Source organism: Cupressus sempervirens, chromosome 1, assembly GCF_028749045.1.
Source record: "Cupressus sempervirens isolate cs-2001-9-10 chromosome 1, ASM2874904v1, whole genome shotgun sequence".
NCBI lineage: Eukaryota > Viridiplantae > Streptophyta > Pinopsida > Cupressales > Cupressaceae > Cupressus > Cupressus sempervirens.
The window spans coordinates 735,260,363-735,277,102 of record NC_143118.1 but is presented as its reverse complement, the minus strand read 5'-3'; the positions used below and the strand labels follow the sequence as shown (position 1 = coordinate 735,277,102).

The 16,740-nt window shown below is 35.2% G+C and overlaps 1 protein-coding gene across 3 annotated transcripts in view; it reads left to right on the top strand.

The window, feature by feature from the left end:
• LOC149580027 (heat shock factor-binding protein-like) overlaps positions 1-16,740 on the top strand; it is a 52,843-nt gene that overhangs the window by 10,756 nt on the left and 25,347 nt on the right. For 2 of the 3 annotated variants that reach the window (XM_089788518.1, XM_089788510.1), the window contains exon 4: positions 236-278. The exons of the other annotated variant lie outside the window; for it this stretch is intronic. In XM_089788518.1, coding sequence (XP_089644644.1) covers positions 236-278 — 43 coding nt within the window. The remainder of the gene's footprint in view (positions 1-235; positions 279-16,740) is intronic. 3 annotated transcript variants of the gene reach the window in all.

Here is a 16,740-nt window from a genome sequence, read left to right as displayed (position 1 = left end):
AGGTTCATTAGTACTTTTCAAAATAAATGTCCTTGTATTTACTGTTTATCTGATTTAAATTTTTTTCTACTATTTGGAATGTCAACTACTAATTTGACTACTCAAGGAAAATTCCCTTCTTCCTGAATTTACGTTGTATGCTCGAATGGTAGTGATGTATTTGGAATTGAAAATCTATTGTAAGGTATTTAATATCCTGACAATCATTAGCTTTTATTGTTGAACTTTTTTGCAGCAATCAAGATTCCAGACTATGTCGGAATCCATCACCCAAAAAAATATCCTTTTTACTCTGTTGCATTCCTTCTACATGTGACTATTACATGAATTTGTCTGTAGCGTTTTGATGGTCTCGTAGTCTCAAAGTTTCTCTCTCATACTCTTATGCTGTATCTATGCTAAGTTTTCTATGGAAAGCTTTACGCTTACATTTCTTTGCCTGAAGGTCAGTTTTTTGAATCTTTAGATTTTTTGTTCCTTTATTTTTCCAAATTTCTTGTAGTGTATGATTAGGTTCACCCCCTTTATATTATGTGTAGCAAGATGATGATGCAATCTGTGTTAGTCCGGTATGTGTCATATCTGCTTATTCAGAGTCTGCTTTAGCCCACCTCATATCTCTGGCTTGATGTAGAAGATGCCAGTGCCCTAACAACTTCTTTATCATTTACAAGACCTTGTAAATTGAGAACAAATTTGGCTAAGATCTCAGAACTAACCCTAGACTTGTCATCACGAGCCATGATCTTGTCTTGCTGGAAAACTTTAATGGCTGCTTAATCATGTTGGAGTTAAGAATAAATGATTACCCTAGTCAGATGTTCGAAATGGAAGGGTATTTTGCATAATTAAAACAAGCTTTGCTGCCAGCACATGGGCCAAACACCTTGACATCAGTAATGAAAATCAAGCAAAAAATTTCATAGGGAGATCAGGGCGGGGGGGTCAAATCAGAGCTGCTGCCCCTTTGTCTATTAGTTTATCCAGCCTTATCAATAAGTTTGGCATGATGATCTCATGCTGATCAAAGGAAAGGTTGACATGTTAGTCTGCCCCCTAATCTCCCTCTCAAAAGTACTGCACATATTCAATTGTTCGTGAAGAATCCAGCCAGAAACAAGCCTCCTGGAAGATATTATACAAATTTTGGCTACATGACACACTTTTTAATGACATTGATGGTGATTATTGAGTCTCCCATAATGGATAGAGACAAAATCTTGTTACAGAAACCTTCATTATTTGTCTCGACCTTCAGTTTTTTATTATCAGCCAAATCTGAAGTATTTATTTTTGAGTGGGAAGTAGCATTTAGCTTTAGCACGGGATGGCAGACTCTGTATTATCTTGGCACTCAGAGTTTGGTTCTGCTTGATGATATTTCTGAGGCAGGTTCCTTCATCCTTATGTAAAGTGTAGAATGCAGCCCATGCTGTCAAAGGCATTTTCCTCTTATTCTTTGGGCCTTGCCACAAAGAAATGCACATGATTTGATTGACAATATTTGCTGTTATCATTGGAGTTTGGAGAACAGAGATTGAATACATAGTGAATGCTACAAGGATGGATTTGATTGACAGAATCAGATAGAGCCTCTTTCCCTTCTGAAAGTTTCATTTGGATATAGTCCAGCAAGTTCTTTTATAGATACTAATGATTGCTACCTATTCTGAAACCAAAAAGAGTGTCACTTCTATTTTCTAGAAGAGCAGAGGTGTTAAAAATAATATCTTAGACATAGCATCATTAATAGTGACATGATGCAGAGAATTTTTTTGTTACAATATCTATGATAGCACCAACATCTCTTACAGATGTATTCCCAAAGAAGATAGAATCATCAACAATCTGTCAGTGAGTGAAAGGCTTCCATTTCAGTAGTGGAGATACCTTTATTTTCCTGATGCATATAGTAGGTATGGATAGAGCATCCTAGTGGTATTGCCATGAGAATGAGAAGTAATGTGTAAATGGGGTACCTTGTCTTGGGCCACAATTTGCTTCAAAGAAGCCTGTGGGTCTGCCATTCGATGTTGGATTTTTAAGGATGGCTTGCAGATGTAATTGCATTGCCTATAAGGCATATGTGGTATGTATTTTTAAATGTAAACAATCACTTATGTTTATATTGAGTATAAGCCATGAATAGACATGTCCCATGAAGGGACATGTCTTTTCATTAATTAGAGACTTAATATAATAACACACACACATATTTTAATTTGACAGAAGCTATTAAACATCAACACTCCCTCTTAGCTAGGGAGCATAAACACAAGACACCATTGGTAATATTAGGCATGACAAATTTTAAGGATATCTTTGATCGGAAGATATCCACCATTTTGATATCACATTCAATATCATGAGTATTGGACTTCATAATATATGATATTCACTGAATACTCTGAGTAATGGTCTCCAGAATATCAACACTTGATACTCACCATGTACTCAATAGTGGTCTACAAAATACAAGCATATGATATTCACCATTTTGATTTCACATTTGAGTATTGGTCTATAGAATATCAACATATGATATTCACCAAATACTCTTTGAGAAATGGCCTCCAAAATGTTGAGATGCATAACATTCACCATGTACTCAAATAATGTTTATAAGGTATGTGCACACTTTATTCTCATAATGCTTAACATATAAACATCCAACATGCAAAAGTATAATCTATCATGATCTACATAGATATCATAAGATATCCATCATAATAGAAAATTAAGTTATTGTAAGATCGTCACCTTTCAATAACTTTTGCAAATACAAGTGACATCATTTGGAAGTCATCACTTTCTCATGATGTACACAGGGGGTGGGCCCATTAAATCATGTAGTCATACGCATGATGAAAAACTCCCTCTGATTATGATATGATCAAGCTCTTCAAGGATCACCTGAAACATATCCTCTATCTGCTCCTTTAGGCAGATGTGTTAAGACTTCCTTTTAACATCAATCTTTTGAGCTCCTTTACATATGAAGAAGTATCAGACTCGCCCTGAATTTGATATCAATCCTCATTTTCCTGCAAGAACATTTTTAGAGGAAAAGATCAAGGCACCTATCTCTTATAGTACGTATAGTAATACAATTAAGAAAGATTTACTATGTTAGGAATACAGTATTTAAAATTTTTACTCAAAAGAGAAAACTTATCTCATCTAGTCAAAGGATATTAATTAAAGAAGATTCTTCAAATGCTCCCACTAACATAGGTGCACACCCTTCGAATAATAACTTTCATCTCTATACAATTGGAAAATTATAGCATATAGTATTTTTATAAGTTCTCCAACTCTTGAGTCCTTAGAAAGACAAGTCTTCGACAAAAACTCATTGCTTTGAATCCAAACCCACTCTCTTTGCTCGGCTTGTAAATGGTCTTTAACTTTGTCTTTTGTAAAATAACATAATTATTCTTTGTAGAGGGTCCACCTCCATCCATGTGGCTTGTGATCCCATCAAAGAAGGTCTCTAAAAATTTGTATGCTCTTATTTATTTATTCATCCTACCTTTATTCCTTCATTATAACTCTCGTGTTTTCGCTATATCAACTCTTTTTAATTTTGAGGTAAAATCTTTGTTTTCTATGCTCCATATATTCTCCCCTTCCACTTGGTTTTTGTTACCTTTTATAAGTGAGTTAGATATCTATTCAAATCGATCCCACTCTTTTATTTGTCACTTGCATGTATTCCATATCTCCTTATCAACTATACCACAAATCGCACCTTCTAGTACTTGTCATCCTGTTTGTACACTTCATTGTGCATTTGTTAGGTGTCCTATTCTTGGTGAGTCTTCCCTCCGGCTGTAGTTGCTTACGTGGATGTCAAGCCACATGGCTGAATCATTCCCTTCTGTCCTGCGTGGAAGTCCCTTGTTAGCCAGTCCCATTAGTTAACGTGTACGACACTACCAAAATAGTAGGGTGTGCTCATTCAACGCGGGGTGTGCTTGCTCTTTCTGAACGCCTCCCCTTCCATTCTTTTCTCATAATGCTGACACCTTTACCTTGCTTGCATATCATGGCAGACAATGACGTATTGATGTTGTTATTGTTATGATACAAGAATTTTGCTCTATCACCTTAAAATAGAGGGTCATGTGCTTTGTTTGATGATGTGGGCCCTTCAACAATTATATGCTCTCTTTTCTTATATATTTTAGTTCATCACTAGTACTCCCGCTTCCCATACAGTTGTTGTCACGAAGCCTCTGTGCAAGTATATGTGGTTCAACATCAATCACCATTCTTGTGTCACTTATTCCATTGATAAGCTCTAACAAAACTTACTACAACTTTATTAGTTACTCTAATGCCTTTTATCATTTTCCCATTTGATCATTGAAGAAGTGAGGACTGTATAATTCCAATGAAGAAGTAATTGGGGAACCTCCTTTATTTTTCATTTTGGTACTTATAGTTTGGCCAATGAACTATTTTCCATGACTTCTGCCAATAAGTTTTTTTTTTCTTCATTGGTATAACTTCTGAAATATTCTCCGAACACTTCTTATCGAAGTAACTACTACCATCAGACGTCGAGACTATTTGTTCCTCCAATAACTCATCTTCCTTTGATGAAATTCATTGGTGGAACCTTTTCCAGTCATACTATATTTTATGTTGTATCATCATCATTACTTTCACTAATACCTTATGCCCGTTCCTGTCTGGTTTATTCACATTCTCACTAGTGTAAGTCGTGACATTTTTTCGGACATAATGTTAGCGTTGTAACATACACTATCAAAGAGTCTAATTTTCTTTCATAGATCGATAGTTGTTTGTTCTTTTGATGTAGTCCATTGCCATACCTTATGCTGAAATCCCTCTTTGCTATTGTTCTTCTTATATCCATACAACATACCAAGTGTTCCTTAAGAGTATTTATTGATTCCAACATACACAGTGTTACACAGAGATTATTGATCAGAAGCTCCAATACACATCAAGATTGTCAAGGACTTACATTAATTTTGTACAACATTTTATTATATTTTATGTATGGGGTGGAAGTCTTATTTCAACAATATGTAGATTCTCATGCAGAATGTTGATGGCTGGAAGCAAAATCATAAATAGTTTCTACAAAACTAGAAGTAAATACATCATTACAATTACATCTTCCTCTTCCCAATAAGAGAGAAGAACTAGAGTGATAGTCCTAGAAATAGAACCTTGAGCTGGGCGTGACTATGCCTCCTCGCTCGATATCTCTGTTGATGTGTGTGGCTTGCTCTCCATCGTGGATGTATCTCTTCTTGACACTGGCAATGACTCCTTGTCCTCCTCTTATTCAATGTCATCCAATGTGAAGTCCAATTCACCCCCTCCTCCATGGATTGCCTCTCTAAATTAGCGATGTCATCCTTTGTAACAAATGGAGGTTGCTCTTGTGCCATCCAATAAAATTAAGGATCTATATTGTCCAAATCAATTGGACCAACTGGTGCTTCTTGTGCCTTTTTTATGCACAACTTAAGATTACATTGCACATAAACAAGGTCATTGAGGAATTTTTGGGCTAACTTGTTTCTCTTCTTTGGGTAGATGGACTCAAATAAGCTCCAATTACGTTGGCAATGAGATGATCAGGCTAGCACAAGATTTTGATAGCAAATTTCTTTAGATGTGGGGTATTTTCGCCCCAACTTTGGTACTAGGCATCTGCAAAATAAAATATTAAGAAGCTAGAAAGCAAAGAGAAAAATGAAAACATAATTCGTCAAATGGAAAAATTGCAAATGTTTTACTTGGGGTTTGAGTGTCTCTTGCTCTTTTTGACAGCTCAGAAGAAATTAATTTACCCTTTGATTCCTCAAAGATTTGTTGTCCGGTGTTCAGTTACAGCAAGGTCTCTCTTTGCAACATCGCGTAATCATCCTCAGAATGCATACCTCCTCCATTACCTCTTCATTAGAATTTGAAAAGTAATCATCATACGTGAAACAAAAACTAAGTGAAATCAAGTCTTAGTACACAACCTAAAAAAAACAGTAAAATCAAGTCTTGTAAAATCTGAAGAAAAATCATTGTGCTTGAAACAAGGGTTGAGGAAGTACATCGTTGCATGAATTGGTTAGCAGAGTTGATTGTTCCACCTCCTATCAATAATTTCCCAAATGGGATCATATTTGAGTCTATCCTCGTTGTAGTAATTTTTTATAGACTCCTCCCTACCCATGGCCTTATAAAGACACTTGATTGGGATTTGATCCCATATATCAGTGCATAACTCTAACCAGGAGTTTGGAGACCTACAATTGAAATTTTCAAAATACAAATGAGTTTACAAAAAAAATAATTAATAAAGTTGGTAAGTTGCAAATTAATAATGAAATACTTGAATGAAGAATAATTAAAAATTAAAGTGTTGAAGTTACCTTCACAATCTCACAAGCCTTGGCCAAATTTTTTTGGTCAAAGACCATGCATGTGACAACCTTTCCTTCAGGCTTCTTTGAATAAGTTGAGTTAAGCTATGGTTAGCACACAAATATTTGTTTCAAAGAACAATGTGCCAATAATAGTTTGCAATGTCAAGAGAATTGTTGCAAACCTTGTGATAGTGGGCCTCACCAATTTTTTTTCCTTTAGTGAATTGTCTAATCAAATTTATAACCGAAGGGTGATTGTAGATGAACTTTGTGACTCACCTTGCATCTTTTACAATTGGAGTCACCAAATCAAGTTTCTCTATGTCCTTCAAAAGAAGGTCAAGGACATGTGTGTTGCACAAGGTGTCCAAAAAATAGTGGGGTGCCTCTCTTGGAGGATTCTACATGACAAATTAGTAAGAATTCAATAATTAGTTTCCATATTTTGCCTCAAAACTAAATTAAATATTACTTATTAATCTTTAATAATAATCATATGCAACATAGAATTACTTGCTGCTATATTATTTGTGATGATTTGCACCACATTCTTTTTTTCCACCTCTGTCACAATATTTCCAACATTAATGCTATTTAGGTGAAAATTGGAAGAGGGGAAATGAGACCTAGGCTTCCATTTTCCACTAACAATGAAGTGTTTTTGGGGAGAAGGATTTCTGAACTCAATCCATTTTGAACTTGAATTAGATTAGCAAGACCCAAGTAGAGGAAGTGATGCCAATTCTAAAACTTGAATTGTGAAAAGGAATGCAATGCGAGGAAATACTCTTTTTCTCGTTTGTGGTGTGAATGTGATTGCAATATTGAACTAATTGACTAAGTGAGATATATAATGTAGATCTAGATTGTAACAAACGGATTTTCATATCTAAAACAGAGACAGTTTAAACTAAAAACTCCCAACATTCATAAATAGATAACTGAATCCTTTTCACATGACATTAACTGCTTTTAACAATTAACATAAAATAATTGTATTCATGATCAACTAAAATAACTAGATCAACGATTAACTATTCACAACTGTATCCATGATCAGCTGAAATAACTAGATTAACGACTAACTAGCATAATTATATTCATGATCAACTGTAAAAACTAGATTAACGATTAACTATTTACAACTGTATTTATGATCAGCTGAAATAACTAGATTAATGATCAACTGATTAACAAAACATACAAGTAAAGTAAATGCTTAACAAGAAAAGGAGTGGAACATACAAGTGTCATCAAAGGATCTTTAGTTGGTTGTGCAAGCCTTGGCTTTGGTGAGAGGAGAAGCATTGACATGGGCTTAACCTCCCCACTTCGGACCATACTTATCTCCACACATTCTATTAAATTAGAAAGATCCTCCTTACGTTAGGATCAGGCTTGGGATGTTTTTTAGTCCAGCCACGTTAGCATCTTGTTGTTTTGAATGTCCGCTCAGTTATGAAATGGACATGTTTACATAATTGGCGCTGCTGACATCAAGTGATCATTAGATGACAAACATGCCTATAAACTACCTTGGCTAAGGATTTCCGATGGGTTCAATGACCCGATCACCATCGCTCGATTTGACAAAAGGTTTCATTATAGGGATGAGCATGAGCTATTAAGTATATTTCATTTAAGTTATTCATGTCTGATTTCTCTTTTGTTTTCTTGCAGATTTGTTCCACCTCTTCACCATACATGGCTACACAGCTGGTGATTCCCAAGTGTATTAAAAGATTATGAGCACTCTGCCCTTTTACACCTCTTCACCATTTCTTGGCTACCTTGCCGGTGAATCCCAGGTGTATTGAAAGTTTATGAGCATTCTGCTCTTGATATCTTTTGTTATGAATTGCAACATTATAAAACTTGCTCTTCAGATCAGTAACAATCATATAGGTTCCTAATACATTTAGAAACTTTTCTGAAAGGGATACTAATCAATTTCTTTAATGATATTTCTGGTTACATTGAAAGTAAAAAGGCAGTTCATTATAAATTGCAGTGATTATTCAGCAAGTTGAAAAAAAAATGTGATCATGGACAAAGAAAAGAGGTTCGACTGCCATAGAAATGGACATATTGTAATGGTAACCTCATGACTTGTTAAGGAGTCGGTAATGCTTTGATGATCTTGAACTCTGATTGGTTCTCTCCAGCCACTTGAGATGTCACCTTTAGTGCTCACAGCTTCTAATTCTTGGCCGGAATTACTTGCACGACAAAGGATTAGATATCGTTTGGTTGTTCAAGTTACTAGTCATTATTTGCAGGGATTCAACAGATGTAAAAATACTGAGATACTGGGATGAAGTCAGGTTTAAAGGAATTTGGAAACAACACAGCATAAAGAATTCAGAAGTATGGAAAAACATAAGGAATGGTAATGTGTTTGACTCCTCTCTCGGCTTCCATATAAAGGAACGAGTTGTGACTTCTTGGCTCCCATCATTTTAAAAAGATTATATGCCATTTCGAATTTCCAAGTATTTAAATCAATTAAGAAAGAGAGGGAAAGAAAAATAAAATAAAATGTTGGAAGAAAGAGTTGGAAAGATTATAATTTCAACTATTATTATAATATATATTTACATACGTTCGTGTAAGTATATCAATGGGGTGACATCATTAAATTAAGTTATTATAATTTAATGGTGCCATTTCATTTTTATATTTATATGTACGTATATAAATATTTATTATAATAATATGATGAAGATCAATTAAAATCCCTTGAGATATGTTTTATACTTTAAATTAGATTATTTTGTGTTTTCCTAGATTATTTTCTTAATAGCTCATGCGGGTCCCATAAATGTATCTTGTGATCAAGTCGTTGCGTTCTTTCTGAAAGAGTTTAAGGTCATACTTGGTGATCCTGATGACTGAACTAAGCGAACATTCCATTTCGATGATCTCGTTTAGCAATGCTTATCCCCTCTTCATCTTCTCTTGCAATCACCCATTAAAACACTTTCGCCTTTATAACAATTCTATAATAATTTCATAATAACATATTAATCATTATTTTAAATGAAGCTACTGCTAACCATCTAATAACAGTTAGTGGTTAATGACCATCTTCATACACCTCATATAAATAATTAGCTATTTCACATGATTATGAAAGAATAATCCGTTAAATCCAATGGTGATGAATAAGTTTAAAATTAGGTCAAAATTTTGGGATGTAACATAGATGCTAAATGTGCACAACTAGCTTAATTAAGATATGAAAGTAAATCTAAACTAAAACATGAAATGAATGATAGAGTGCTCACCTTGAAATGTGTAGTGGAAGATGACTTTTTGCTCCAAAAAGTGTGGATTTGAGATTGATTTTGAAATTCTTTTTGCGGATCCTTGAATAAAACAGAAAACCTAGAAAAATCTAGAAATAATTTTTCCCTTTGAGGCTCTGAGAATAGGTTGACCTGGAGGAAAAGTGTCCAGAGGTCATTTTACGAAGTCACTGTGTTCTTGAAACCTTGTAACCAAGACTTTTTCCAAAGGCTTTGGGGAGTTATTTCTAGATCTGTAACCACAATTTCGCTAACATGCTCATGCATATGGTAAATTTGTTTTTTGTTTTTGGGTGATGTGGGGTTGCTTGATAAAGCCCTAAACTGAGGAGTCAACCTTGAAATTGAATGTAAATGTAATGGTAAAGGAAATGCTAACATGTAGTAGGATCGAATATATCAAATGAAAGATTCGATTATCTTTGTAGATGCATTTGAATTTGATATGTGATCAAGTATGCGAATGTAATAACCTTGACTCAAAGAAAACAAAAGGAAATCCAAAGAAGTCAAAACCTCATGTATAGGAATGTATATGACATGCGATGATGAAGGATAGAAGAATAGGAATGGGAAATCTTCTCCTTTGAAGCCAAACTCCACTATCACCTTGAGGGAAGAAGCTTGATGCAAAGAGGAAGTGCTTGAACTTATGAATGCTTAAAGATGCTTGTGTGAATGCATGTATGCTTGCTTGCAGATGATGGATGTCTCTTGATTGCCAATGGTTGTAACTGGATTCATGGATGTGGATGGATGTCAAAAGGAAGATCCTAAGCCTTTTATATGCTAGTTTAAGGATGGGAAAACAAAGCAGGCCGACTCGATAGAAAAATAAATAAATTGGAAACCTTGAGGCACTTTTGGTCCCGTGACCCGAACTCTTTGGGCTTTTAGGGGATATGTCGACCTAGTTGACCTTTTCTGGGAATAGTTCGACCTAGGTTGACCTTTTACAGAGCAGGTCGACCAAGTCGACTTGTTCCCAAGAAAGGGCACATAGAACGTTCCTGAAGGCCATAGAGGTACAGGAAGAATCAAGAAATAATAGATCAGTGGGAAGTTATGGCCAAAAAAGTGATAATGCAACACCTAAAGGACCACATTGGAAGATGAGAGATGTTCAAGAAATGTGAGTCAAATTGGGGAAGAAAAAGAGAGACCAAAACCGCACTAAGGAGGGCAAAAAGATCTCAAAATGAGGTGCTTCCATTTTAAGATGGTGCAAATGCTAATGTTTGTGCATTTTTTACGTTGTTGGAGGCATCAACCTGTACTATATTAAAATGGAAGCAGCCATCATTTAAGACCTTTTAGCATCCATCCTTTAGTCACCTTATGAACCATGGATGGATTTGTGCTCAATCAACTCTTTCTCCTATTCTACCTCATATCTTTCACTTTCACAAGTGCAATTTCTGAGACCTCAGAGCTAGCTCCTTTGTAATAACCCCTTTTCCTAGGCCTTAGCTAACAACTAGCATATCATTGAAATACAGTTAGTACTTCACATTCATGAGAAGGCAGTTATAACAGTTATCTTACATGTTCATACGAAAGAGATTAAAGGTTTAAAATCAATTTAACTGAAATATCATAACTAACATGTGAAGGCATAATTAAATAAAAACTAAATTGAAGATTTTAAGTTTGCTAAACCAAAATCGGAATCCGCCTAGGGCAACATTTGCAAAACCATGGGTTAGTCCACATATACCATTTAGGGCAACAAAAACATTGTAACATCCTGTTTTACCATTTCTAATTATAACAATTAAAAGTAAATAAAATATATGTTTATATTCATGTTCATATAAATTAAGGACAATTATAACAACCATTAAGTAAGCCTATCTCATACAGGCAATTACATTGCATGATCAATTTCAAAATCAACTGAATTCATTTATTTACTAATACATTTAAAAGGAAGCTGATTTCTGAGAATTGATGTGAATAATTGATTAAACGATATTAATCATCTAACATTTCTTTAAGATGAGCTTACAAATGTATTTGAATACAAATCGTATCTTTGTCTTGAGCAAGCCTTGGCATTGTAATGTCCCTGATTATTCTCTTGTCGAATCTATTGCAAAACCAGTATTAGTACAACAATTCATCAAATATTAGTGATATAAAAATTTATTCTAAGTTAGTTGGGAAATTTGTCCCTAGGTCTGCCTTGAATATTGAATTCATATATGGTATCCGTATCTAGTCATTTTGGGATGTACATCCGGAGACTAAGGAGATCTTGACAATCTCCAATAGCCTCATCCTATAAATAAAGAGATCCATCTCTTAATGAGTATATCACTCATTCTCTTATGGAACTCTAGTACCTGTAAATAATGAGATCCATCTCTTAATGAGTATATTACTCATTATCTTATGGAACTCTAGTACTTGTAAATAACAAGATCCATCTCTTAATGAGTATATTACTCATTCTCTTATGGAACTGTAGTACCTGTAAATAACAAATACTTGTTCTCTTTGTGGAATTCAAATAGAATTAATCTAATTATTCATTTCGTTTAAATCTATTAACTTTCCTTTCAGTAACATAATGAATTAGTACATGAATTCCTTCTTTCATGTGATTATTAAATTTAAAAAAATAAAATAAAAATAAATAAATAAATAAATAAATAAATAAATATATATATATATATATATATTGTATAAATTATAATCCTGATGTGTAAGTCTCACCTGCGGTGGTCTGATCTGTGTCTTGACCTGTAGTATCAAACACCCCTGTTTGGATCCCGTCTAGGTCTGTGGTGAGTTTTAACCAACTTGATGCTGGTCTGCTTTCATCGATGGGTTGGTGGACTGTTATCTGCCCTTCCTTCTGCTCTGTTCGCCATGCTCCTCTCCTTTGACCGAGACTTCTACATATATACAGTCACCATTCCCAGTCAAGGGATCTGACTCGCCAAACATAACTTTTCTCCCTACCGGTTTGAGGTACATTGGTCTTATTTAATGCATATTATATATTTTGTTTGGTGAAAGTTATATATGTATATATATAATTTGAATTATATTATTATGATGAGCATTGAATCGTTATTTTTGCAATTTAATTATTATAACAAGAATATTGAATAATTATTTTTTTCAATATATAATTATTTCAATTATCATTTACTGATTATTTATTTCAAGGAATAACAAGAATAATCTTAGATACAGATGCATCTATTTGAGGTTCATTACAGTCTCCCCCTCTTGATTTTGCTTGTCCTCAAGCAATTTAAGGACTTCCTCTTTTTCCCAAGTGGCATCCTCACTTGGTAGATGTTTCCATTTAATCAAATATTCTATCAGTGAGCGGTTCCGTAATTTCTTTTCCCGGGTATCCAAAATAACCTTGGGATATAAGATGAGTTTCCCTTCATTATCTAATGGGGGCAACTCATCACGAGGAATGGAATATTGTTTGATGACCCTTTTAAGCCGTGATACGTGAAACACACTATGGATCTTACTACCTTCCGAAAGCTCTAGCTCATAGGCCACTTCTTCGATTCTTTGTAATATCTTGTAGGGTTTGTAGAAGCAGGGTTTTAATTTCTCTGCACCACTTTGTTTGAGGGTGGATTGTTTATAGGGCTGTAGTTGTAAGAACACAAGATCTTGGTGTAGATTTTCTTTTAGGGACTTCAAAATGTCTCTACTTTGTTGAATTAAGTTTTGTGCCTTGGGTACATTGCTTTCTTGCTGCATCAATTCTTTGGAGGCTGGCACTTCATATCCATATAGAGCCTTGAATGGACTCATTCCTGTTGACATATGATATGTCGTATTATAGCAATATTCCCCCAGGTGTAACCATCTGATCCATGCATTTTGCTGACCTGTAACATAATTTTTGAGATATCCTTCCAACCACTTGTTTACTATTTCTGTTTGACCATCTGTTTGGGGGTGGTAACTTGTGCTGGGTGTCAATGTTGTGCTTTCTAATCTAAAGAGTTCCTGCCATAACTTACTAATAAATTTACTATCTCTATCATTGATAATATTTTGAGGGAGCCCATGTAGTCGGAATACTTCTCTGAAGAAAATTTCGGCAATCTAGGAGGCATTATATTTTGCAGAGACCGGGAAAAAATGAGCATACTTGGTGAGCTTGTCTACAGGATCACAAAGATCCCATCCTTCCCTTGTACCTTGGGTAAATTTGTTATGAAGTCCATGGATATACTTTCTTATTTTTGATGGGGAATAGGTAATGGTTGAACCAACCCAGTTGGATGGGTGAGCTCGGCCTTATTATGCTGGCAAGTCATACACTCCTGTACATCAGATTTTTGGTTTTTCCAAAAATATCGTTCTCTGATGTGTTCATATGTTTTATAGTATCCTTGATGCCCTACTAAAGGATTATTGTGGAATTTCTTCAGAATCTTGCCCTTAAATTGAGATTGGGGAATCAAAAATATTCTTGAGCTTGTGCATCTTGTTCATATTCTTTGACGATTCCCGCCTTCTAGTCTTTGACAATGTTTGTGATGGCATTGATATGGGCTTTTCTGGAGAGTGCATCCGCGACTTGGTTACTTGCTCCCTTCATATATTCAATATCAAAATCATAGGCTTGTATTTTACTCACCCATTTTTTTTGTTTATCGTTAAGATCCTTCTGGCTTAGAAAGTAACGTAAGCTATTGTTGTCTATTTTTACCAAAAACTTCCCACAAACTAAATATTGACGAAATTTAACCAAGGCATGCATTATTGCCAACATTTCTTTATCATAAATAAAATAAAGTCTTTTTGTCTCTATAAGCTTGCGGCTTTCAAAAGCTATGGGATGTTTTCTTTGCATAAGCATTGCTCCAATTCCTTCTAGATGCATCACATTGAAGCTCAAATGGTATGGAGAAATCAGGACTGGCTAATACTGGACAGGAACTCATGGTTATTTTGAGTTGTTCAAAAGTGGCTTGGGCCTTTTCATTCCAAGTGAAAGCCCCCTTTTTCATTAAGTCTACGAGAGGAGCAGCAATTTTTTGAGAATCCCTTCACAAATCGTCAGTAGTAACTGCATAAGCCTATAAATCCCCTAAGTTGAGTTAAAGTTTTGGGAGTTTGCTAGTCTCTGATTGCCTTAATTTTTTCTTCATCCACACTTACTCCTTATCTGCTAATTTTGTGACCCAAATAAATGATTTCCTCAAGTCCAAATTCACATTTTGACATTTTTGCATATAAGGATTCTGATTCTAAGATGTTTAAAACCTCCTCGATGTGCTTGAGGTGTTCCTCCCATGTCTTGCTGTAAATAAATATGTCATCAAAAAAAATGAGGAGGAATTTCCTTAATTGTTGACGGAAGATATGGTTCATGTAGGATTGGAAAGTCGCAGGTGCATTGGTGAGTCCAAAAGGAAGAACTAGAAATTCAAAATGACCATAATGGTAATGGAAAGCTGTTTTTGGAACATCTTCTTTTCTCATTCTGATTTGGTGGTACCTTGACCTTAAATCAATTTTTGAGAAGTATTTGGCTCCATGTAATTCATCCATTAATTCATCAATCCTAGGAATTGGATATCTGTTTTTAATTGTCTTTTTGTTAAGGGCTCAGTAATCTATACACATTCTCATTGTTCCATCTTTCTTTTTAACCAAGACTACTAATGATGCAAAAGGACTGCAGCTAGGTTGAATATGTCCCATTTCCAATAGTTCCTTAATTGTTTTTTCAATTTCTTCCTTAAATTTGTGAGGGTGGCAGTAAAGCGTGGTGATTATAGGTTTTGCTCCTTCCAATTCGATTGAATGTTCAAACGCTCTTTTGGGGGGAAGTCCAGGCGGAATATCATCAAAGACCCTCTTGTGCTTCATAAGAATGGGGTGAATGTCGATATGTGTAGTTTGGCCATGGGTGGTTGATTCATCTAGGATCATGCATTGAGCTATCCATTCACCTTGATTGTGCCGGATAATTTTCTCCATTCTGTTATATGATACCATCTTTGGAGAACTGTCGGATTTTCCTTTTAATATTACTTCCTTCCCTTGATGCTGGAAACATATCTCTAAATTAGGATCGTCCATTGCAAATCTTCCCAAAGAATTTATCCAGGGCATCCCTAGAATGATGTCGTTTTGAAGTTTTGCCACGAAAAAGTTTCTTTTGATTATATGGTCCCCTATCTTGACCTCCAACTGGGGAATAAATTTGGTGCATTGATCTATGGTGCCATTTCCCATGATAACTTCGAATCCTTTGAAATTTTGAGTGGCCATCTTACATCTTTCTACCAGTTGCTGGTTGATGAAATCATGTGAAGCTCCTGTCTCTACTAAGGCGGTTATCCTTTGTCCTTTAACCACTCCTTGAAGTCGAAAGGGTCTGTTCTCATTCCCTTGTGTGATGGCTGCTAGTGTTCCATGCTTGGAGTCCTCTATGCTAGCCCTTTTTGTAGGACCCTTGTTGATTGTTTCCTCCAGGTTGTTCATTTGTCCTCTTTTGCATTGATGACCCTTTGTCCATGGTCCTTTACATTTGAAACACAAACCTTTCTCTATGAATTCACTTCTTACTTTACATTGATGGTCTCTATTCCATGGCAGCTGACAATGAAAATATTTTGTCGGTTCCCTTTTTGGTCCTTCATTTCAATCTGATGACTTGAAACAATTTGTTTTTGATTTTTCCTTTGGCATGTCATATTCTGTCATTTTGGCCTTACGAATGGCTTCCTCAAGTGTTTGAGGCTCAAAGGGTTTTACCCTTATTTTGATGTGCTCCTTAAGTCCTTCGATGAACATATATACTCTTCTCTTATGAGATATGTCGGGAACTATGACTGATAAACTTTGAAATTTGTTGGCAAATTCTTCAATAGTTCTAGTTTGCTCGAGGTTGGTTAGTTCTTGGAAATACCATTCTGGTTCTTTTTGGTCGAATCTACTAATGAGCCTTTGTGTAAATTCTTCATAAGTAGTTATGCTCTTATGACCCAAAGTGATAATACCATGGTGCGACCAGTTATGCGCTTCCC